Source organism: Myxine glutinosa, chromosome 3 (genome assembly GCF_964187855.1).
Source record: "Myxine glutinosa chromosome 3, kmMyxGlut1.1, whole genome shotgun sequence".
Lineage (NCBI taxonomy): Eukaryota > Metazoa > Chordata > Myxini > Myxiniformes > Myxinidae > Myxine > Myxine glutinosa.
Genome location: NC_136263.1, coordinates 69,747,962 through 69,770,898, shown reverse-complemented (window position 1 = coordinate 69,770,898; position 22,937 = coordinate 69,747,962). Strand labels below are relative to the sequence as shown.

The window sequence follows — 22,937 nt, the reverse complement described above, 5'->3', positions numbered from 1 at the left end:
ATGTGTTGCACACTTGGAACAAGATCACCCGTAGGGCGGGTACTCTGCCAGTGATGCTAATGGTGCGTTATCACTGACAACCCCGCTCCAGCCAATCGGAGCCAGTGATAATGGTGACTGAGTCAACCAATGAGCGTTCAGAACACTAATGATGTCATGACTGATGAACCAATCGGTGTCGCTGTTACTTAGACATGCTTATAAATGCACTAGTTCTCACCTCTTCCGGTCTCTTTGCTGTGAATCGCATTCTCTATTATTTGAATAATAAATCTAATTTATTATTCAAATTCTTATATTTGAACAATTTATTATTCAAATATAATAATTTGAATAACACATGAGATATTTCTGTATTTCATTTATAATTATTTTGTGAAGAATTCTAAAAAATATTTACACTTTGACATTTTGGGGAATTATGTGTCGATCAGTGAAAAAATAAATCCCACTTTAATCCATTTTAAATTCAGGCTGTAACACAACAAAATGTGAAAAAGTCGAGGGGTCTGAATACTTTCTGAAGGCACTGGAGACAAAATTTCCTGCATTTAAAGATCTGTCTTTTAGAATTGAGTTTTTAAATAAAGAGCCCGAAATTGCAAACTACAGACTTGGCATTTAATATGGAATATATATTTTTTCTTGACTTGGGTTTACTTTCTTAACTCAGTATATCAATCTGGTGAGTTTCTTTTACACTTTGGTGATTTATTTGTTGAAGGAACCATGTCACTGATTGTCTGTCGCAGCAAGAAGTCAACAACAGGATTATATCACAGGTGGCATGGCAAAATGTACTGACAGGTGCATTTGATGATTGGCTTCACAGTCGGGTATACAAGGGTTGTTGCGTTCTGTATTAGTGGAAAACAACTGCTGCACATCTCCAAAAGTTATTGCCGCTTCCTCTGGAGATGGTCCGTCAACTCGACAATGCTGTTTGTCATGGAGTGGTGGCTTTACGAAATTACGGCATGAAACAGCGTGCTATTGCTCGGCAGTATGGCATCACTCAAGGTCAGGTGTCAAAGATCCTGAAACGAAATGCTCAGAGGGGTGTCCCTACTCCAATACCGAGGCCAGGACGTCCCCACAGATCCACAAGGAGGGATGATCGCCAGCTGCACCGGTTAGTCCGCAATGGCCATGCCAAGTCAGCTAATCGGCTTAGGGCTGAGTGGCAGCAACTGACAAATGTGCCTGTATCCAGAAGGCTAGTCAACCAACGACTGGTTCAAGCAGGCTATCGTGCCAGGCGTCCCCTGAGAAAGCCACGCCTGACCAGACAACACCGCCAGCGCCGATTGCAGTGGGCCAGAGAGCACCGTCAATGGCAGCCAGGACACTGGAATCACGTGATCTTCAGTGACGAGTCAAGATTTCTGGTCTATCGTAAAGATGGCCACGTCCGAGTGCGCAGACAAGTGCATGAAGCCGACAACAAAGATTGTATAGTGCCAAGAGTCCAAGCTGGAGGTGGTGGGGTGACCATTTGGGCTGCTTTTCATGCAGGGGGCAAAACTGACCTGGTTGTTCTGAATGGAAACCTGAACCAGTTCAAGTACAGGGCCATTCTGGAAGAAACATTGCTTCCATTTGCTAGTGCAACCTTTCGAGGAAACTTTGTCTTCCAAGATGGCAATGCACGGCCTCATCGTGCTCACATGATCCAACACTTTCTTGCTGACCGTGGTGTAGAGCATATGGAGTGGCCTGCCATGTCCCAGGATATGAATCCGATAGAGAACTTGTGGGCAGATTTAACGCGTCAAATCGACCACTTGGACCAGCAGCCGACCTCTGTGCATGAATTGCAGCAGGCTATTGTCACTGCATGGCAAGCGATTCCTGTCCAAACCTTGGCAAATCTCGTGAACAGCATGCCTCAACGTGTACGTGCTCTCCTGAATGCTCGTGGGGGTTACACGAAGTACTGAACTGTAATTTTACTGTCCGTAATCCCAGTCGTAATTTAACTTTTGTTTTTGTTAAAAAAAAATTTGGCTAACGTGCAAAATAGAGAGATACTTCTGGAAAACGTACAGAAGTTTAACACAGTACTGTCCATGAATTGAGTTCGATATCAGTTTACATCACTTTCAAGGATCAATTTATTTGTTTTGAAATGTCAAATGTCGTTATTGTTTCTTTTAAAGGTCACATTAACAAAATCTAGAACAAGTACACATACATTCAAAGTACACCACCCCCATGCCAAATAATTAAATATCCTACAGCGCGGCATTGCCGGGGCGCCTCCGGCGCCCGGCAATACCGCAGCGCAGCTCATTGAGGCTGCATTGGGAGGGAGAGGTGTACACTAATTGATTGATTAATTGTATAATTAAAATCAATAAAAGATTCTCACAAAAAATTTTTCATAATCGATTGGCTAATAGCATAACTAAACCACTTGTGCTTCATCCGAAGATGTATCTTTTAGAAATTTAATTAAATAAGTCATTTATAAAAAATTAAATAATTAATTGATTACTCAATAAATAATTAATCGATTAATCAATAAATAATTAATAGATGAAATGATTAATCAATAAATCAAAAATATCCTTGATAGCCACATCACTTGGTCACTCATGTCCAAATATTAGCTTCCCAGCTCAAAAGGTGCCTGAGATATTGACCAAATGAGAAAGAAAATAAATAAATGATTAATAATGAAAATAAATATATAATAATCATAAAAAAATTAAATTATTAATCAATTTGGTCAGAGAACACATAAACTACCACTATTTCATCAAAATCTGTAACTGAAAAAAAAAAAATTTTTTTGTCATTAATCGAATAATTAAATAATTAATCGGTTAATTAGTAAATCAAAAATATCCTTTGCAGCCAAATCACCTGGTCATTGGCATGTCCAAATATCAGCTTCCTAACTCAAAAGGTGCCTGAGTTAATGGTCAGAAGAGAAAGGAAATTTGATTAATTAAATAAGTACTTAATTAATCGCTAATAATTAAATAACTCCTCAATTTATTGATTAATCAAAAAAAAAAATGCCGTTTTGACAAAGCACATTCTCACTATTGTGCCAAAATTTCAGCTTCCTAGCTCAAAGGATGGCTGAGATATCACCTGGACAAACAAACAAGAAAACAAGAAACCAGAGTGAAAACTGAGTACTCTCTTTCAGCGTGTGTCACTGCCGAGCCCCCTTTGGTGCCCGGCAATGACGATTTGCAATGCCTGGAGATGGCATAGGAAAGGAGCGGTGTACAATAATTTCAACATAATTCCAATGAACTTTTGGTTCTAAGACATCTTGAAAAGTAAGTTCACCCCCACAAAAAAAATATTCCATATTAAATGCCAAGTCTGTCGTACTAGGAAGTGACACAAAAAGTGAAAGAAAATTCCTGGCAAAAAGAGACACGTACTTTCGCATGCTATGCAGGACGTGCCAAATATATGATATAGAACATGTTTCTTTGGTTATCAGGAAGGTGCAAAATAAATTGTGGTGTTAAGCTCTGCCAAACAATCTCTGAAATGTTTTTTTGCCCTTTCTTTTATTGTGTTGTAATAAGTATTAAAACAAGACCGAAAGTCTAACAGTGGTGGATCTGGGCTTATTTCATACTGTTACGGATTCGTAACTTCCGTTTTTGTGGTTTTTACCCACTTGACATATTTCTGATATTATGTACTATTATTATTCTCAAAAGGTGTATTATTCATGAACAGTTATCTAAAGTTAAAAAGGCTAACTTTAAATGATACCGGAAACCGAACCAGAAGACGACGGCAGAGAAGAGGAAGAGGCGTGGCGAGCAAAGTCGGAGAAGACGCGTGACGTCGAGGCTCCGTAGCGAGCGTGGTCTACCAAAAGTCGCGAGGGAAGTTTGAGTTCCTTGAAAGGACATCCGGCGATAGGAATTATCACTGGAAGTGAGAAATCTGCGTCGCCAGGTTTGGGCGCTGAGATTTCGACGAATCCTCGCCCAGTCGCATCGACTCAAGTAAGAGCCGTCGGCCATTTTGAACCTTGCGCTTCGAACACCTACAAAGGTTTTGCTTCGCGTCAGCTTTACCCCAACATCCTACCGTCTGTCGGGGATGTGTGTGTGCGACCGCTTCGTCTCCAGTTACGTTGCGGTTTGCTGAGTGAGCGGTGCAGGTGCTCCTCTGGAGGGCGCCTTTGTACAGTTTCGGCAGGGCGATTGCCATTGCCATCTGTATGCGATTCGGGTCTCGACTGGAGAGCGAAATTCGGGCTTTGACTTGATATTGTTTTAGCGACCGCTGGAGCGAATCACCTTCGCCTTGGAAAAGGTTATAGAGACATTGAGGAGTGTCCTGTTCACTCGCTGGGAGCACTGAGTTATCTGACTTTAGTGATGGTACCATCCTAAGCGATAAGGTATAGAGTGCACTCTTAATTGCCATTTGTTGTACCGTTATTCTTGTGTATGATTTTTAATACATTATCTGTTCATTTATAATCATTGGTGTGGTCTCACTATTGATTTCTAACACAGAATAACATATTTTTCTGCCGGGGCTCCTCTCGGGGTTCGGAGGTTTACCAAGACCAGGAGATCGTAGAGGAACCCGTAACAGAAATTGGGGGCTAGTCCAATTGACTCGTGGGCTCAAAATTGGGTCTTCGTCTGGGTTTCGGAGGTTTACCAAGACCACGAGATCGTAGAGGAACCCGTAACAGAAATTGGGGCTCGTCCAATTGACTCGTGGGCTCAAAATTGGGTCTTCGTCTGGGATATAATTCTCTAAAAACATCCATTTGGGATTGACCCAGATTGAAATTGGGGGTTTGTACTGTGGAAAATTTGGGACTCGGCTTTGCTGATTAAATTCCCTAAATCTCGGACAGTGGATTAAATTCCTTAAATTTCGTCCAGGAAAGAATTCCCTAGCATTCCCAAATTTTCCAATTATGGAATATTTTCCAACATTCCCAAATTTTTCAAAAAAAAAAAATTTGTTTTTTTTTTAAATTTCTTGTGTGAAGGTTAACATGTGCTAACGGATAGTCACCGTGGAGTTTGACGCAGAGAAGTTTGCAGTGAACCCTAGTGAAGCACAGTTCCGAGCGTTATTAAAATCGGAGCTCTTGGTATTGGCTAGAGTCCCTGTATAAAGAGAATTGCGCCATGCGCTGACCCGAGATTTCTGGTCACGTGATTTCGTGGCGCCATTTTGTGTCTAACTTCACCGTGCGTGAACGTCAGCTTGGTACGGGAATGTTGTTTATTGCCAAACAAAATGACTGGTTGTTCTGCTTTTGGTTGTTCAAACCAATCTGGGAAATATAAGATGTATAGATTTCCAAGTGATAAAGTCAGAAGACAAATTTGGGAAGCGAAAGTCAGACGAAAGAGCTGGAAAGCGATCGACTCCTCGAGACTCTGCCAGGTAGGCCCACGCCGCTTGATGATCGATGTTCAAAAGCAATTCTATCTGCTCGGTTTTTTTTTGGTTGTCTGTCCGTTGAAAACCCTTTTAAAGGGAAGTCTGTAGTCATATTCAAGTCTTCACTTGTCGGAGTAGTGATGAGTTTTACTTGTGAGGAGTGAATGGAGTAGTGATGAGTCTCACTTGTGAGGAATGAACGGAGCAGTGATGAGTCACTTGTGAGGAGTGAACGGAGCAGTGATGAGTCACTTGTGAGGAGTGAACGAAGTAGTGATGGTGTCTCACTTGTGAGGAGTGAACAGAGTAGTGATGAGTTTCACTTGTGAGGAGTGAACGTAGTGGGATGAAGTGTTGGTCTGGTCAGAGTGTTGTATTATGGGCAGAGTTTTCTTACGGTCTGAATGTATGAATCATGTTCTGTACTGAATGTATGAACCAAGTTTTGTACTGAATGTTTACTGTGTTGGCCTCATCGTGTTCCTGGTGAAATTAAACAAGTTATGGTGAATACGACGTCGTATCTGTGCTTTTCCATATCTGTTCGACGAGACGAACCGTGCACACTGCAGGTATTTTTTAAAGTTTTTTCTCTGTTTAATTACGGCTTGGCACAGTCGAAAATTAAGTGTTAATTAAGTCGCCAGCTATGAAACATATTAATCGATCAGGCAATATCCATCAGAGTTCTGGGCAAGGGCGTAGTAATAAATGAACGTTTCAATCTTACTAGATGCCGATGACGTTTTCCTTATGTCAGAGACAAAAGCTGACTTGCAGCTTGTTAAATCATTACAATGGAAATTGAATATAAATGTCGATAAAACTAAAGTTGTACACTATAGAAATATGGCAATACCACGTACAGAATTTGTTTTAAGTGTGTTAGACTATATGTCGGCTGGAAGTCCTACACCGGAATTGTTCTCGGCACCCTTTAAAAAATATTGGATATGCCCACACTCCTTTCTAAAAGTTATTAAAATTCAGAGAACGACAGCATTGGTTTGTCTTACTTATAATGTTAGCTCTTATATGCAGTGTTGGCTTGTAATATGCATGGCCATACCACTTTTAATATCACCACACATCTCTTTTTCACGGCAATAGCTGAGTTTTTGACAAAACAAATATCACCTGTATGTAATAATAAGACTAAATATGTGCAGTAAAAATTTTTTTAGCAGGTTTAGAATATATCACCCCATATCGCGAATGAACATGTATATCTAATCCGACACACTTAGACACAAAATGGCGTCCAAATTTGAGTTGACACAACTCTCAATATACAGGGACTCTAGTATTGGCCAGACATCTTAGCTTGGAGGTCCGAGCGAGTATGAGGAAAGCAGAGATGCAGAGATTGGTGATAGAATCTCTGGTGGAACTAGGAACATGGAAACAGGGAGCCTTGGACTGGTTACCAGAAGAACAAGACAATGTGGAGCTCCAAAAAATGGAGATGCAATTGCAGAGCCAGGAAAGGTTAAAACACAGGAAAGAGAACTCCAGGAAAGGTTAGAAGAGAAAAAAGCAGAGGAAAGGAGAGCTGCAAGAGAACTCGAGGAAAGGTTAGAAGAGAAAAAAGCAGAGGAGAGAAAAGCCGAAAGGGAGTTAAGGGAACGGGACTCGGCGCTTCAGCAGGAAATTAAACTCAAGGAGCTGGATTTAATGAAAGAACGGGGAGAGGTACCATCCATGCTGACTGGTTCGACACCTAGTCAGAAAACCTGGGATGTTGGCAGACATGTTAGGCTGGTTCCACTCTTCAATGAAAAGGAGGTAGCCAAGTTTTTTTCACACTTTGAGAAAGTGGCTCAAATGCTAAAATGGCCTGAGAAGTCCTGGACCATGTTAGTGCAAAGTGTTCTGGTGGGTAAAGCTCAAGGTATTTATTCGGCTTTACCGAATGACCAATGTGCAGATTATGGGATAGTGAAGAAAGCCATTCTCAAAGCCTATGAATTGGTCCCTGAAGCTTACCGGCAAAAATTCCGGAATGCCAGGAAGAGGGAAATCGAGACCCATGTGGAGTTTGCCAGAATGAAAGAAACCATGTTTGATCGGTGGTGTGATTCAAAAGGGGTTGGGAAGACTTCGAACTATTGCGACAATTGATCCTGGTGGAGGAATTCCAACAGTGTGTCCACGAGGACATTAAAGTACATCTGGAGGAAAGGAAAGTACCAAAGTTGCATGAGGCAGCAACCATGGCAGATGACTATGCCTTAACACACAGGATGAGGTTCCATAAACCTAACTTCCCGCCTGGAGTTCGCACGGAGAGTTATGATACATCTGGTGCGGAGAACGAAGCTTCAGGGGGGCGGCCTCGAGATGACTATGAGGACCACTCTGATACTACGACTTCTAGAAATCAGGAGACAACAGTTCCAAGGCAGACTTATCCTCCGGGGGGCTCGAGACAAACCACCAGTTTCTCCTCTGGGCCTACTTGCGCTTTTTGCAATAAACCTGGACACTTGATGTCCCGATGTTTTGTAATGGAAAGGCAAAATCAGGAGCGGAGTCAGACTAGTGCAACTCCGAATGCATGGCAAATGTGAGAAATCGCCCTCAAAAGGGTTACCAACCATTTATTTCAGAGGGGTTTGTGTCATTGGATGGAGACTCGACTAACCAGAAACCAGTTAGGGTCTTGAGGGACACAGAAGCACATCAATCTTTGATGCTGGAAGGCATTTTGCCATTGTCAGAGAAGACGGCAACTGTTGTTAGTGTTCGTTTACAGGGGGTTGGTGGCTGTGTTAAAGCTCCACTTCATGTCATCCATTTCGAGTCCGATTTGGTGTCAGGACCGTTCACCGTAGGTTTACAAGCCACTCTTCCTGTAGAGGGAGTATCTTTTGTTATCGGGAATGATTTGGCCGGTGGTCAAGTTTCTGGTAACCCGATGTTTGTTGAAAAGCCTCGTAGGAAGCGCCCTGAAGAGAAGAGGAAGTACCCTGAAACTAAGTGTCAGCGCACGCAAGTCAGGGATGGAGGCAATATTGGCAAGCTCTTTGTAGGTGGACTGAACTTCAAAACAAAGGAAGATGTTCTGGAATCTGCCTTCAGCAAATATGGACCGCTTTTGGAAGTGCTGCTGATAAAAGACAGGGAGACACAAAAGTCAAGAGGGTTTGGCTTTGTCACGTTTGAAAACTCAAAGGACGCCAGAGATGCAGAAAAGGATCTGAATAGCAAGGAGTTGGAGGGTCGGACCATAACAGTCGGGAGGGCATTTCATAGGTGTCGAGGGGGCTACAGAGGAGGACAACGGAGTAGTAGTTTTGGTGGTGGCCACAATCGATATTATTATGGAGGCTCCCAGAGTTACGGCAGCTCCCGAAGGAAGGATTATCAGGGTAGGGGCCGAGAAGGAGAACGCTATTCACGTGACAGTGACAAGCGGTCCAACCATGATTATTACGAAAGTTAAAAAGAGTTGCAGCACTGAATGCTGCAGAGCTGCCGAGCCAAAATTCCTACACGGATTAACCGTGAACGCCACGTTCCTAAAGGCGTCCATGTAGTGAACTTTCCGACACGGATTAACCGTGAACTCCACGTTCCTAAAGGCATCCATGTAGTGAACTTTCCTGCACAGACTAACCGTGAACTCCACGTTCCTAAAGGCGTCCATGTAGTGAATACTTCCAGGCCTCACCACCCAACCACCATGGAACCTGGCTTTCAGCTCGGCCTCCCGTGAAAAGTGCTATAGATTTGCTGGCCTTTGGGTTTTGATCACAACCCCTTAACCTTCATTCAAAAGAAACGAAAAGTAAAATCAGAGGGTGATGAGATGGAGTTTGGCTTTGCAGGAGTCCAACTGGGAAATTGAACATGTAAAGGGCAGGGACGCTGTCCTTGCGGATGCTTTGTCCAGAGTGAATCAACTTTGGAAATCTCTGTGGGTTGTGCGAAATTTTGTTGCTTTATTTTTGAGATATTGATAATTGTTGCTCACGGGAATTGGTGATTTGGGTTGTGAGTTTATTTTTGTTTGTTTAAGGAGTTTGCATGCAAAGAAAGTTTTCGCTGTGTTCAAACTTTCTTTCTTGAGGGGGGGAAGTGTTACAGATTCATAATTTCCGTTGTTGTGGTTTTCACCCACTTGACATATTTTTGATATTATGTACTATTATTATTCTCAAAAGGTTTATTATTCATGAACAGTTATCTAAAGTTAAAAAGGCTAACTTTAAATGATACCGGAAACCGAACCGGAAGACGACGGCAGAGAAGAGGAAGAGGCGTGGCGAGCAAAGTCGGAGAAGACGCGTGACGTCGAAGCTCCGTAGCGAGCGTGGTCTACCAAAAGTCGCGAGGGAAGTGTGAGTTCCTTGAAAGGACATCCGGCGATAGGAATTATCGCTGGAAGTGAGAAATCTGCGTCGCCAGGTTTGGGCGCTGAGATTTCGACGAATCTTCGCCTAGTCGCATCGACTCAAGTAAGAGCCGTCGGCCATTTTGAACCTCGTGCTTTGGACACCTACAAAGGTTTTGCTTCACGTCAGCTTTACCCCAACATCCTACCGTCTGTCGGGGATGTGTGTGTGCAACCGCTTCGTCTCCAGTTACGTTGTGGTTTGCTGAGTGAGCGGTGAAGGTGCTCCTCTGGAGGGCGCCTTTGTAGAGTTTCGGCAGGGCGATTGCCATTGCCATCTGTATGCGATTCGGGTCTCGACTGGAGAGCGAGATTCGGGATTCGACTGGATATTGTTTTAGCGACCGCTGGAGCGAATCACCTTCGCCTTGGAAAAGGTTATAGAGACATTGAGGAGTGTCCTGTTCACTCGCTGGGAGCGCAGTGAGTTATCCGACTTTAGTGATGGTACCATCCTAAGCGATAAGGTATAGAGTGCACTCTTACTTGCCATTTGTTGTACCGTTATTCTTGAGTGTGATTTTTAATACATTATCTGTTCATTTATAATCATTGGTGTGGTCTCACTATTGATTTCTACCACAGAATAACATATTTTTCTGCAGGGGCTCCTCTCGGGGTTCGGAGGTTTACCGAGACCAGGAGATCGTAGAGGAACCCGTAACAATACTGTTATGAATTTGGTAATGCAACATCTAGAGCTAGGTAGATCTGAATAGGTAGGTATTCGGCTGTCGTGACAGGGACTCTACATGTAATAAGTTATTGATGTTCAGGCGTTTGTCGGGGTAAGATGTATGAGTGTGAATCTACCTGGAGATTTGAGTGTTAAATAGTGAGGGATTAAAGGTAACGCCCCTGTGAGTATCACCTAGTAATCAAACCTTTGTCCTTTATGGCACTGCAAACCACATAAACATTAGTTAGGTCCTTAGCGCAACATTAAATAATCCCCTTTCCCTGACAAGGACTTCGTATTAAATTGACAGGAAACCAGGTCAAAAACACCACCACGATTGGCCGCCACCGTGTACACCTCCAAAGGCCTACAAACCTGGCCGGCACGTGTTATGCCAGGACCGCAGGGTCGCGTAACGGGGGAGATGTTAGGAGTCGCATGCCGTAGAGGGCGTGACCGGCGAGTTGGGACCATATGATTGGCTGAGGAGTGCGCCAATGTGACGTCATCGGGGAGAGATATATGCGACGGTCGGACGCCATTTTCGCCAGTTGCGATCTGATCTCGAGTCGTCCCAGTTCGTTGAACAGTTGAGTAGAGCGTCCCAGTTCGGTACCGGAGTGGCAGTTGAGAGAAGTGAGAGCTCGTGGCAGTTGACGGTTCGTGCCATTTTCTACAGTTCGTGACCACAGCTCGTTGCAGTTGGCAGTTGGCACTCGGCACTCAGCAGTTGGCAGTTGGCACTTGGTTTTTGGTTGCTTCGTGCAGCCCTGCGTTGGACCGACGAGGCCTGGTGGCGCTTGGAGGCGGAGGCAGAGGGCCGTGGAACTTGGAGCGAGGTGTGCGATCGGGCCGAAAGGAGCGGTGTTGGACGGCAGCCACAAAGACGACAAAGACAGATAAGCCCGAATCCGCGTACACTGTACACGACGTGACTTGTTATTTTCGTATTAATCTCCCTCGTTTTGTGTTTGATATCAGTCGTGTGGGGACGTCCCGATTTAGTTATTAGTATTACCGGCGCGTGCTTTTTCACTGGCTTTACTTTTAATAATAAATCCTTATATTATTTTCTGTACATATTTGAACGCAGTTTCCTGGGTGTTTCATTTTAATAGATAAGGCTGCGGAGCCTTCGCTGCGTCCCGCCATTTCGCGCGTTGGTGTTGAACGTGAGTCCGCCATTGAGTGTTCGCCTCGGGAGTTAAAGTCTCGCAAATCGGTCATCCGTAACTGTGGTGTTAATCACGGTTACGCGACAATACTTTAGTTGAAGAGGATAGTATGACCCGGGTGGAGATTCTATTTTTCATATACATATACAACAACAACAACAACATGCATTTTAAGGCCATTTTCCCTGCGAGAGCAGGGGTTAGCCTTGCGGTCCCCATGACAATCTTCTCCATTTTGCCCTATTTTCTGCATCTCTCCTTGTTAACCCCCTTGCCCGTATTTCTTCTTCCACCATCTTTAGCCAAGTCTTTCTCGGTCTTCCCCGTCCTCTACTTCCTTCTACATTCATTTCCATCACTCTTCTCAACCAGTCACTTTCATCCTTCCCCAACACATGACCAAACCATCTCAACCTGTTCCTCTTCACAGCATCAATCACAGGCTCTATTCCCATCATTTTTCGCAATTCATCATTTGTCTTCCTCTCTCTCAACGATACTCCGCACATCCACCGAACCATTCGCATCTCCACCCTTTCCAGCCTTCGTTGCTGCTCTACGTTCATTACCCATGTCTCGCTCCCATAAATCATAACACTTCTCACACATGCAGCATACACCTTTCCCTTCAGCTTCAACGACACTCCCCTCCTCGTCAGCACGCCACTCAGTTCCCAAAACTTCTTCCATGCACATCTCACTCCAGCAACCGTTGACGAGTCTGATCCACCTTCTCCATTCAGCATGTCTCCGAGGTAGCAAAATGTTTTCACACCTTGCAGCTTCGCGCCGTCTCCAAGATCCAACTCAACATTTCCTCCATCTGCAGGTCCCTCTGTGCACACCTTACATTTGAATGTAGCTGCCACACTGGTTAATGACCCTCTCAGACCACTGCATTTTTGATGAACCCACTCAGCGCACATTGTACATTGAATGAAGTTCACTCCGTCACCCTTCCTGCACACAGCACATGGCCACTTCCCAGTTCTTTCCACCTCACCACATGCTTTACCACTTGCCATCACCTTCGTCTTTCCGATATTCACCTTCAGACCTTTTGTCTCCATACATTTCTTCCACTTGTTCATATTTTCCTTCAGTCCATCCATACTTTCCGCAATCAACACCAGATCATCTGCAAACAACAACTCCCACGGTAAACCCTCCTTTACGTTCTGAGCCAGCACCTCTATCACAGCTACAAATAGTAGTGGACTAAGTACCGACCCCTGATGCACTCCCACCTTCACCTCAAACTCACCACTGTTCCCGTCCTTCGTCCTTACAGCTGTGCGCGCTCTTTTGTACATTGCCATCACTACTCTGATCAACCATTCCTCCACTCCTAACTTCCTCAATGCCCATGTCAATACTTCGCGTGGAACCCTACCGAATGCTTTCTCCAGATCAACAAACCCAAGAAACAACTTCTTCCTCTTCTCCATGTACTTCTCCAGCAACTGCCTCACAATAAAAAGTGCGTGTGTCGTTCCTCTTCCTGGCATAAATCCAAACTGCATTTCGTCAATCTTCACCTTATTCCTTGTCCTCCTCTCCAACACCCTGTCCAATACCTTCATTCCATGCTCAAATAATTTTATCGCTCAGTACGAGCCACACTCCAGAGGGTCACCTTTCCCCTTGTATAGGGGGACGAGGGTACTCAGTTCCCAATCCACTGGAATGCGGCCTTCTTTCACCACCAGATTACAGATCTCTGTCATTCTCTTCACACCCCAACTTCCTGCTGCCTTCAACATATCTCCCACAACTCCCGTCGGCCATCCCGCTTTTCCACTCTTCATTGCTTTTATCGCTTCCTAAACTTCCTTCTCAGTTATCTTCTGTGCCGGTCCTAAAACTGGGTTACTCTCTATGTTGCCATCCCTTTCATTCTCTGTATTCAACAGCATTTCCATATATCTTTTCCATCTTCCTTTAATTCCATCTGGGTCCACAACGATTTGTCCCACTTCATCCTTCAAGCAACTCACCCCCATCACATCAAACCTCTCTTTCGCTGTCTGCTTTGCAATCCTGAATACCGCTCTCTGACCCTCTTCCGAATCCAAGCGTTCTCCAAACATTTTCCTGCATTCCTCCTGCGCCTTTGCTATCTCTTTCTTTGCAGCCTTCTTGGCTGCCTTATAACTTTCATGCTCTGCTGTTTCTGCTCCCGTACCCTTCGCCTTCTGCCACTCCTTGAACTTCTTCCTCTTCTCGTCAATCCTCTTTCCAACTTCATCATCCCACCACCATGTTTCCGAGTGCCTCAGTGGTCCTTTTGTCCATTCACATACCTCACCAACGGCTCCCAACAGACTATCTTTCATTGACATCCAACCACTTTCAAGCTCAACCACATCATCCTCTACCCGACTCAGCCTCTCTTTTAATGCCTCCCTTAAAAGATATATACATATATACAAGATATATAAGATATATACATATAGATATAGCATATTACATATAGCATACACATATTGCATACAACCTACCCTATTACATATAGAGAACTATAAAAGGTGTATTTAAATTATTTTAGCCCATTTAAAGTTTTTTTAGTCCTTTAAAAAAATATTTTAACGCAACATTTTATTGGGAGCTATTAACCCTCCAAGTTTCACTCTCGATCTGCTCCTGAGTTTACATGATCTCACTATAAACAACGTTGTGGGTTAATCAGCCTGCAGCATGTGCAGTTCCTCTCCTTATCTGGAATTCACTCTGGTTGGCAAAGATGCGCAGACAGAGTGGGTCTTCTACTTTATTTTTTATGGGTACATGGACAACTGCAAATGTCAAAACTGCAAATGCCAACACGTGAAGTTGGTTATCCCTGCACGGAGAGTAGAATCTCCCAGGAACCCCCCCACCCCCCCACCCCACCCCCCATAGATTAGCCATCACACCAAAGATTTGTATTTCCGTCAGCGAATCGACGGGTCTTCTATTCTAGGATAAATTAAAACGTCAGTCAGTGGAGTCAGTGGAGTCAGCCGTCGTACCCCGTAATGACATCATAGACATAATGATGTAGCGTGACATAGACACAAAAGTGCCGCTACTTTAATATGTAGAAGATGATATATTTTAACCTCCAGTAACTTTGCAGTCACTACGAAGGGATTAGTGTTACAAATAGATTTACCATAATATTAACGTTACATTATCATTATTACGAAAATGACATTACTATCAAAAAGCCAAGGCTAATTCCTCACTTCCACGGTTATAGTACCGTACACCGCTTATCATTGATTCTTGAACCATACACTGCTTCAATCCATTAACTTTGCCTTCATGACATTGGGATTAAAGTGTTATGGTCATATTTACTACATTATTATTACGAAAACTATACTACTGAAACAATACCACTGTATTCAGAAACCTGGGCTTGATTTGTCCGAAGCGGCCTGAAGGTGAGGCATGAAGGTATGAAGCCGAAGGCCGAAACGTACTGTGTTGTTGGAAGGTCCGTTACGTCTATGCTTTTCGTATTTTATGATAATTTTAACAATCGGTTTGTTTGTGTTTCACACTGAATGACAAACGCAAATGTAGAGCATGGCGATTTTGATATACTAGGGCATGCCCGTACTATATATATATCTAAAATTATATCCCCCCCCTCTATTTACATGAAATGGTTTGGTCCATTCGCAAAGCCAAAGCGAACGGCTTGCGAGTACGGTGACAATCCCCCCCCTCTATTTACATGAAATGGTTTGGTCCATTCGCAAAGCCAAAGCGAACGGCGAACGGCTAAATCGCCATAGCCGTACCCGTACGCTCTCACATCACGCATCTCACATCACGCATCATGTTTTTAATTCAATTACTATCCGTAATGGCGCACGCTCTCACAGGAGCTCCGGAGGGTCGCATATCGCAGTTACGATGAATCGCAAATTAGTTTTAATTAGTTTTAAAACATAGTTTAACGCCAACATAGCACCAAAATAGTTTGCCAACGTGAAATAAATGAATACGCTCTCAAATGTGCCGTCCGAGGCAGAGTCTGTTCGGCACGTTCGGCACACGTGATAGCTCGCTGCTCTCTGATTGGTTGAATCGTTTTTTGGACATAGCTCGGTAACTACTTGTCCGATTAATTTCAAACCTTGAAAAGGCACATCCTCGGGTCCCCAGCAATATACCTGGCAAGTTTCAAGTATATCGGACCGGTAGTTGTCGAGAAACAGCGGTCACACACACACACACACGCACGCACGCACGCACGCACGCACGCGCACACACACACACACACACACACACACACACACACACACACACACACACACACACACACACACACACACACACACACACACACACACACACACACACACACACACACACACACACACACACACACACACACACACACACACACACACACACACACACACACACACACACACACACACACACACACACACACACACACACACTAGTGGAATTATAGATAGATGACAGGTTCGAGGATATGCTCGACCTGAACGGTATATAAATCAAAATGGCGGAGTGCGGAGTCAGCCATTGTATCCCGTAATGACATCAGCCGTAATCACATCACCCTGTTATGTGACTAGATCCTCAGCTCTGATTGGTATAAGTTTGAGGAGACATGGAGACATACATACAAGACCTGGGGATATGTTCACCAGACATGGGCTGTTCATCACCATCTCTTATCTTCCCCCATCCAAAACCTTGATCTTTTCTACCCCTGCAAATTTCACCCCAAATCCACTTTTTTGAAATACCAACTTCTTTCCTGGAAGTCCTTGATGTCCTTGTGTTTATACTTCTCCCACCGCCCCACCGCCCCCCCCCCCCCCCATTCCCATGCCGCCTCCCCCCAAGCCCTCTCCCTCCCACACATTCCCAATGTCCCCTGCTCTCAAATGTTGTGTTTATGTGCTTCCCCTTCTCTCCCCATCTTGTCTACCGCTCCCCTTTTTATATACTTTGTTTGTTTGTCTGTTTGATTTGTTTGTGTGATAAATGTTAGCTCTTTCACGAGACTCGATTCTGTATACAAAAAAAAAAAAAAAAAAAAAAAAAAAAATTGATATTGATACAATTGATAGGCCAACAGGAATCAGATATAACTAAGAGCTCGTCTTGCTGGTGAAAGTTTGTGTGGGTTTTCAACCCGGTTTGAGTGGCACATTGAATCAAGGTGAGAGTGTACCTGCACGTCAGTTTGCTATCTTCCAAAAGTTTCTTGAAGTCATCTTTTATCTGTTGAAGTTTATTTCGTTTTTCTTTGCGTTCTTCTTCTGCACGAATCTTTACAAAATCTTCAAATGCCTGCAGATAAGAAAAGGAGCATATTTGATTGTTCATGGATTATGCAAGTGCTTCTATTGTGCTTTCTCATCATCAGAATGAACAAGTGCTTCTATTAGAATAGAAGGAAAGCAACAAAACTGCACTGTACCTGTTTCCGTTCCTTTGGTGTAAGAAGAAGGTATCGAGGATCAAACACAACTTTATGCAGCTCTTTTTCCCATGTTGAAAATGCAGACACCTACAAAAAAAGTTTTTAAAAAATGACACCATAGGAATGAAAACCAAGAAAAAATCATCACGGCATAAAACAAAATCTGGATTTTACAGACAACGAGCAAGAGAAGAGAGTGGGGTAGAGCGAGAGAGAAAGAGAGAGAAAGAGTAAGAGAGAGAAAGAGTAAGAGAGAGAAAGAGAAAGAGAGAGAAAGAGAAAGAGAGAAAGAGAAAGAGAGAGAAAGAGAAAGAGAAAGAGAGAGAAAGAGAGAGAAAGAGAAAGAGAGAGAAAGAGAGAGAAAGAGAAAGAGAGAGAAAGAGAAAGAGAGAGAAAGAGAAAGAGAGAGAGAAAGAGAGAGAGAAAGAGAAAGAGAAAGAGAAAGAGAAAGAGAAAGAGAAAGAGAAAGAGAAAGAGAGAGAGAGAAAGAGAGAGAAAGAGAGAGAAAGAGAGAGAAAGAGAGAGGAGAGAGAAGGAGAGAGAAGGAGAGAGAAGGAGAGAGAGAGAGAGAGAAAGAGAGAGAAAGGGAGAGAAAGGGAGAGAAAGAGAGAGACAGGGAGAGAGAGGTAGAGAGAGGGAGAGCGAGGGAGAGCGAGAGAGCGAGAGAGCGAGAGAGAGAGAGAGAGAGAGAGAGAGAGAGAGAGAGAAAGAGAGAGAGAGATGGCGACAGCGAGATGGCGACAGCGAGATGGCGACAGCGAGATGGCGACAGCGAGATGGCGACAGCGAGATGGCGACAGCGAGATGGCGAGAGAGAGAGGGCGAGAGAGAGAGGGCGAGAGAGAGAGGGCGAGAGAGAGAGGGGCGAGAGAGAGAGGGGCGAGAGAGAGATGGCGAGAGAGAGATGGCGAGAGCGACATGGCGAGAGAGAGATGGCGAGAGCGAGACGGCGAGAGAGAGACGGCGAGAGAGAGACGGCGAGAGAGAGACGGCGAGAGAGAGACGGCGAGGGAGATAGACGGCGAGGGAGATAGACGGCGAGGGAGAGACGGCGAGGGAGAGACGGCGAGAGAGAGACGGCGAGAGAGAGACGGCGAGAGAGAGACGGCGAGAGAGAGACGGCGAGAGAGACGGCGAGAGAGAGACGGCGAGAGAGAGACGGCGAGAGAGAGACGGCGAGAGAGAGAGACGGCGAGAGAGAGAGACGGCGAGAGAGAGAGACGGCGAGAGAGAGAGACGGCGAGAGAGAGAGACGGCGAGAGAGAGAGACGGCGAGAGAGAGAGACGGCGAGAGAGAGAGACGGCGAGAGAGAGAGACGGCGAGAGAGAGAGACGGCGAGAGAGAGAGACGGCGAGAGAGAGAGACGGCGAGAGAGAGAGACGGCGAGAGAGAGAGACGGCGAGAGAGACGGCGAGAGAGAGACGGCGAGAGAGAGAGACGGCGAGAGAGAGAGACGGCGAGAGAGAGAGACGGCGAGAGAGAGAGACGGCGAGAGAGAGAGACGGCGAGAGAGAGAGACGGCGAGAGAGAGAGACGGCGAGAGAGAGAGACGGCGAGAGAGAGAGACGGCGAGAGAGAGAGACGGCGAGAGAGAGAGACGGCGAGAGAGAGAGACGGCGAGAGAGACGGCGAGAGAGAGACGGCGGGAGAGAGACGGCGGGAGAGAGATGGCGGGAGAGAGATGGCGGAGAGAGATGGCGGGAGAGAGATGGCGGGAGAGAGATGGCGGGAGAGAGATGGCGGAGAGAGGGGAGAGAGAGAGAGATGGCGAGAGAGAGAGAGAGAGATGGCGAGAGAGAGATGGCGAGAGAGAGAGAGAGATGGCGAGAGAGAGAGAGAGATGGCGAGAGAGAGAGAGAGATGGCGAGAGAGAGAGAGAGAGATGGCGAGAGAGAGAGATGGCGAGAGAGAGAGAGAGAGAGATGGCGAGAGAGAGAGAGAGATGGCGAGAGAGAGAGAGAGAGAGATGGCGAGAGAGAGAGAGAGATGGCGAGAGAGAGAGAGAGATGGCGAGAGAGAGAGAGAGATGGCGAGAGAGAGAGAGAGATGGCGAGAGAGAGAGAGAGATGGCGAGAGAGAGAGAGAGAGAGAGATGGCGAGAGAGAGAGAGAGAGAGATGGCGAGAGAGAGAGAGAGATGGCGAGAGATGGCGAGAGAGAGAGATGGCGAGAGAGAGAGAGAGAGATGGCGAGAGAGAGAGAGAGAGATGGCGAGAGAGAGAGATGGCGAGAGAGAGAGATGGCGAGAGAGAGAGAGAGAGATGGCGAGAGAGAGAGAGAGAGATGGCGAGAGAGAGAGAGAGAGAGAGAGAGATGGCGAGAGAGAGAGAGAGAGATGGCGAGAGAGAGAGAGATGGCGAGAGAGAGAGAGATGGCGAGAGAGAGAGAGATGGCGAGAGAGAGAGAGATGGCGAGAGAGAGAGAGATGGCGAGAGAGAGAGAGATGGCGAGAGAGAGAGAGATGGCGAGAGAGAGAGAGAGATGGCGAGAGAGAGAGAGATGGCGAGAGAGAGAGAGATGGCGAGAGAGAGAGAGAGAGAGATGGCGAGAGAGAGAGAGATGGCGAGAGAGAGAGAGAGATGGCGAGAGAGGGAGAGATGGCGAGAGAGAGAGATGGCGAGAGAGAGAGATGGCGAGAGAGATGGCGAGAGAGAGATGCCGAGAGAGAGATGGCGAGAGAGAGATGGCGAGAGAGAGATGGCGAGAGAGAGATGGCGAGAGAGAGATGGCGAGAGAGAGATGGCGAGAGAGAGATGGCGAGAGAGAGATGGCGAGAGAGAGATGGCGAGAGAGAGATGGCGAGAGAGAGATGGCGAGAGAGCGATGGCGAGAGAGAGATGGCGAGAGAGAGATGGCGAGAGAGAGATGGCGAGAGAGAGATGGCGAGAGAGAGATGGCGAGAGAGAGATGGCGAGAGAGATGGCGAGAGAGAGATGGCGAGAGAGAGATGGCGAGAGAGAGATGGCGAGAGAGAGATGGCGAGAGAGAGATGGCGAGAGACAGATGGCGAGAGAGAGATGGCGAGAGAGAGATGGCGAGAGAGAGATGGCGAGAGAGAGATGGCGAGAGAGATGGCGAGAGAGAGATGGCGAGAGAGAGATGGCGAGAGAGAGATGGCGAGAGAGAGATGGCGAGAGAGAGATGGCGAGAGAGAGATGGCGAGAGACAGATGGCGAGAGAGAGATGGCGAGAGAGAGATGGCGAGAGAGAGATGGCGAGAGAGAGGGGCGAGGTAGAGAGAGAGGGGCGAGGTAGAGAGAGGGGCGAGGTAGAGAGAGGGGCGAGGTAGAGAGAGGGGTGAGGGAGAGAGAGGGCGAGAGGGAAAGAAAGAGAGGGGCAAGAGAGAGAAAGATAGGGGGAGAGAGGAGGTGCAAGAGTGGGGAGGTGGGGAGGGGGGTGGAGAAGGGGAAGAGAAGGGAAGAGGAGGGAGGGATGAGAGGGGAAGAGAGGGGAAGAGAGGGGAAGAGAGGGGAAGAGAGGGGAAGAGAGGGGAAGAGAGGGGAAGAGAGGGGAAGAGAGGGGAAGAGAGGGGAAGAGAGGGGAAGAGAGGGGAAGAGAGGGGAAGAGAGGGGAAGAGAGGGGAAGAGAGGGGAAAAGAAGGGAAAAGAAGGGAAAAGAAGGGAAGAGAAGGGAAGAGAAGGGAAGAGAAGGGAAGAGAGTAGAAGATGGGGGAAGAGGAGGGAAGAGAAGGGAAGAGGAGGGAAGAGAAGGGAAGAGGATGGAAGAGAAGGGAAGAGGGTGGAAGAGAAGGGAAGAGGTGATAAAAGGGGAGAAGGGGAGGGGAGTGGCAGGGAGGAGAGGGGTAGGGACGGAGGGGGAAGTAGAGGGTGAGGAAGAGACAGCAGGGAGGGGGAGGCAGAGAGAGGGAATGGGACATTTTACATTTCGTTCCACCTCTGCGACGTTGTTTGTTACCAGAGTTTGTTCCATAGGATTAGATTGCCTCTGCTAGACTGAACAGTTTACGTTTTGTATCCCACTGATAGGTTGGATCTACATCCGGGCCTTAATGAAAATATCATTTTCCACCAGGCTTTGTCCACCAACCCAACTCATCCGCCAAGCTTTGTCTTAATCCTGGTAAACATCGTTTCTTTATAACGTCTATCATAATTAGATTTTTTATTTTTTATTTTTTTTGAATACAGAATCACGGCTCATGAAAGAGCTAACATTTATCACACAAACAAATCAAACAGACAAACAAAGTATATAAAAAGGGGAGCGGTAGACAAGATGGGGAGGGAAGGGGAAGCACACAAACACAACATTTGAGAGTAGGGACATCGGGAGATGTGTGGGAGGGAGAGGGCTTGGGGGGAAGAGGCGTGGGAAAGGGGGGGGGGGGGGGATAAGTATAAAACAAGGACACCAAGGACTTCCAGGAAAGAAGTTGGTATTTCAAAAAAGTGGGTTTTGGGGTGAAATTAGCGGGGGTAGAAAGATCAAGGTTTTGGATGGGGGAAGATAAGAGATGGTGGTGAACAGCTGTTTTAAAGACCTGGAAGGAGGAGTGGGATTGAAGAGTGTGAGGGAGTTTGTTCCAGAGGCAGGAGAAAAGAGGAATGAAGGCGTGAAGGTGAGCAGAGTCTTGATTTTGGCAGTTTAACCATAAGAGGGTTGCAGGCAGATCTTGTGTGACCTGCAGGAATATTTTGGGGACAGAGCCCAGAGAGAACTGGCGGTGCAAGGCCGGAGAGGAGTCGGTGGAAGACGGAAAGACCACCAACCTGCCTGCCAGTAAGTGAAAGGCCCTCGGAGATAGCTTCATCGAGGGAGATTCCAATGATTCTGAACGCTTTGGTTTCAACAGCGTGAAGACGAGCTAGGTGTGAGGCAGGAGCACCAGCCCAGAGGGGAAAGCAGTATTCCATCAAGCTGCGGATGAGAGCTTTGTATGTGGTGAGAAGCTCAGGTGTGCCAAGGAAGGACTTCGCATGACAGAGGATGCCCAGTCAGTGACGCTTTGGAGGCCAGCTTGGAAATGTGGTTTTCCCAGGAAAGATAAAAAGAGAGAAAGAGAAAGAGAAAGAGAAAGAGAAAGAGAAAGAGAAAGTGAAAGAGAAAGCGAAAGATAAAGCGAAAGAGAAAGAAAAAGAGACAGAGACAGACAGAGACGGCGAGAGAGAGACGGCGAGAGAGAGACGGCGAGAGAGAGACGGCGAGAGAGAGACGGCGAGAGAGAGACGGCGAGAGAGAGACGGCGGGAGAGAGACGGCGGGAGAGAGATGGCGGGAGAGAGATGGCGGGAGAGAGAGATGGCGAGAGAGAGAGAGAGATGGCGAGAGAGAGAGAGAGATGGCGAGAGAGAGAGAGAGAGAGATGGCGAGAGAGAGAGAGAGATGGCGAGAGAGAGAGAGAGATGGCGAGAGAGAGAGAGAGATGGCGAGAGAGAGAGAGAGATGGCGAGAGAGAGAGAGAGATGGCGAGAGAGAGAGAGATGGCGAGAGAGAGAGAGATGGCGAGAGAGAGAGAGAGATGGCGAGAGAGAGAGAGAGAGATGGCGAGAGAGAGAGAGATGGCGAGAGAGAGAGAGAGATGGCGAGAGAGAGAGATGGCGAGAGAGAGAGATGGCGAGAGAGAGAGAGAGAGATGGCGAGAGAGAGAGAGAGATGGCGAGAGAGAGAGAGAGATGGCGAGAGAGAGAGAGAGATGGCGAGAGAGAGAGAGAGAGATGGCGAGAGAGAGAGAGAGATGGCGAGAGAGAGAGAGAGATGGCGAGAGAGAGAGAGAGAGAGATGGCGAGAGAGAGAGAGAGATGGCGAGAGAGAGAGAGATGGCGAGAGAGAGAGAGAGAGATGGCGAGAGAGAGAGAGAGAGATGGCGAGAGAG

General features: G+C 46.4%; 2 protein-coding genes across 10 annotated transcripts in view; one reads left to right on the top strand and one right to left on the bottom strand.

Annotated features, from left to right (window-relative positions):
- The window catches only part of LOC144891325 (transcription elongation regulator 1-like), a 573,096-nt gene that overhangs the window by 167,152 nt on the left and 383,007 nt on the right, over nucleotides 1-22,937 (top strand). The window lies entirely within an intron of this gene.
- The window catches only part of LOC137423444 (uncharacterized), a 146,360-nt gene that overhangs the window by 64,667 nt on the left and 58,756 nt on the right, over nucleotides 1-22,937 (bottom strand). The window contains 2 exon segments of the mRNA XM_078774192.1: nucleotides 16,854-16,972; nucleotides 17,103-17,192. Coding sequence (XP_078630318.1) covers nucleotides 16,854-16,972; nucleotides 17,103-17,192 — 209 coding nt within the window.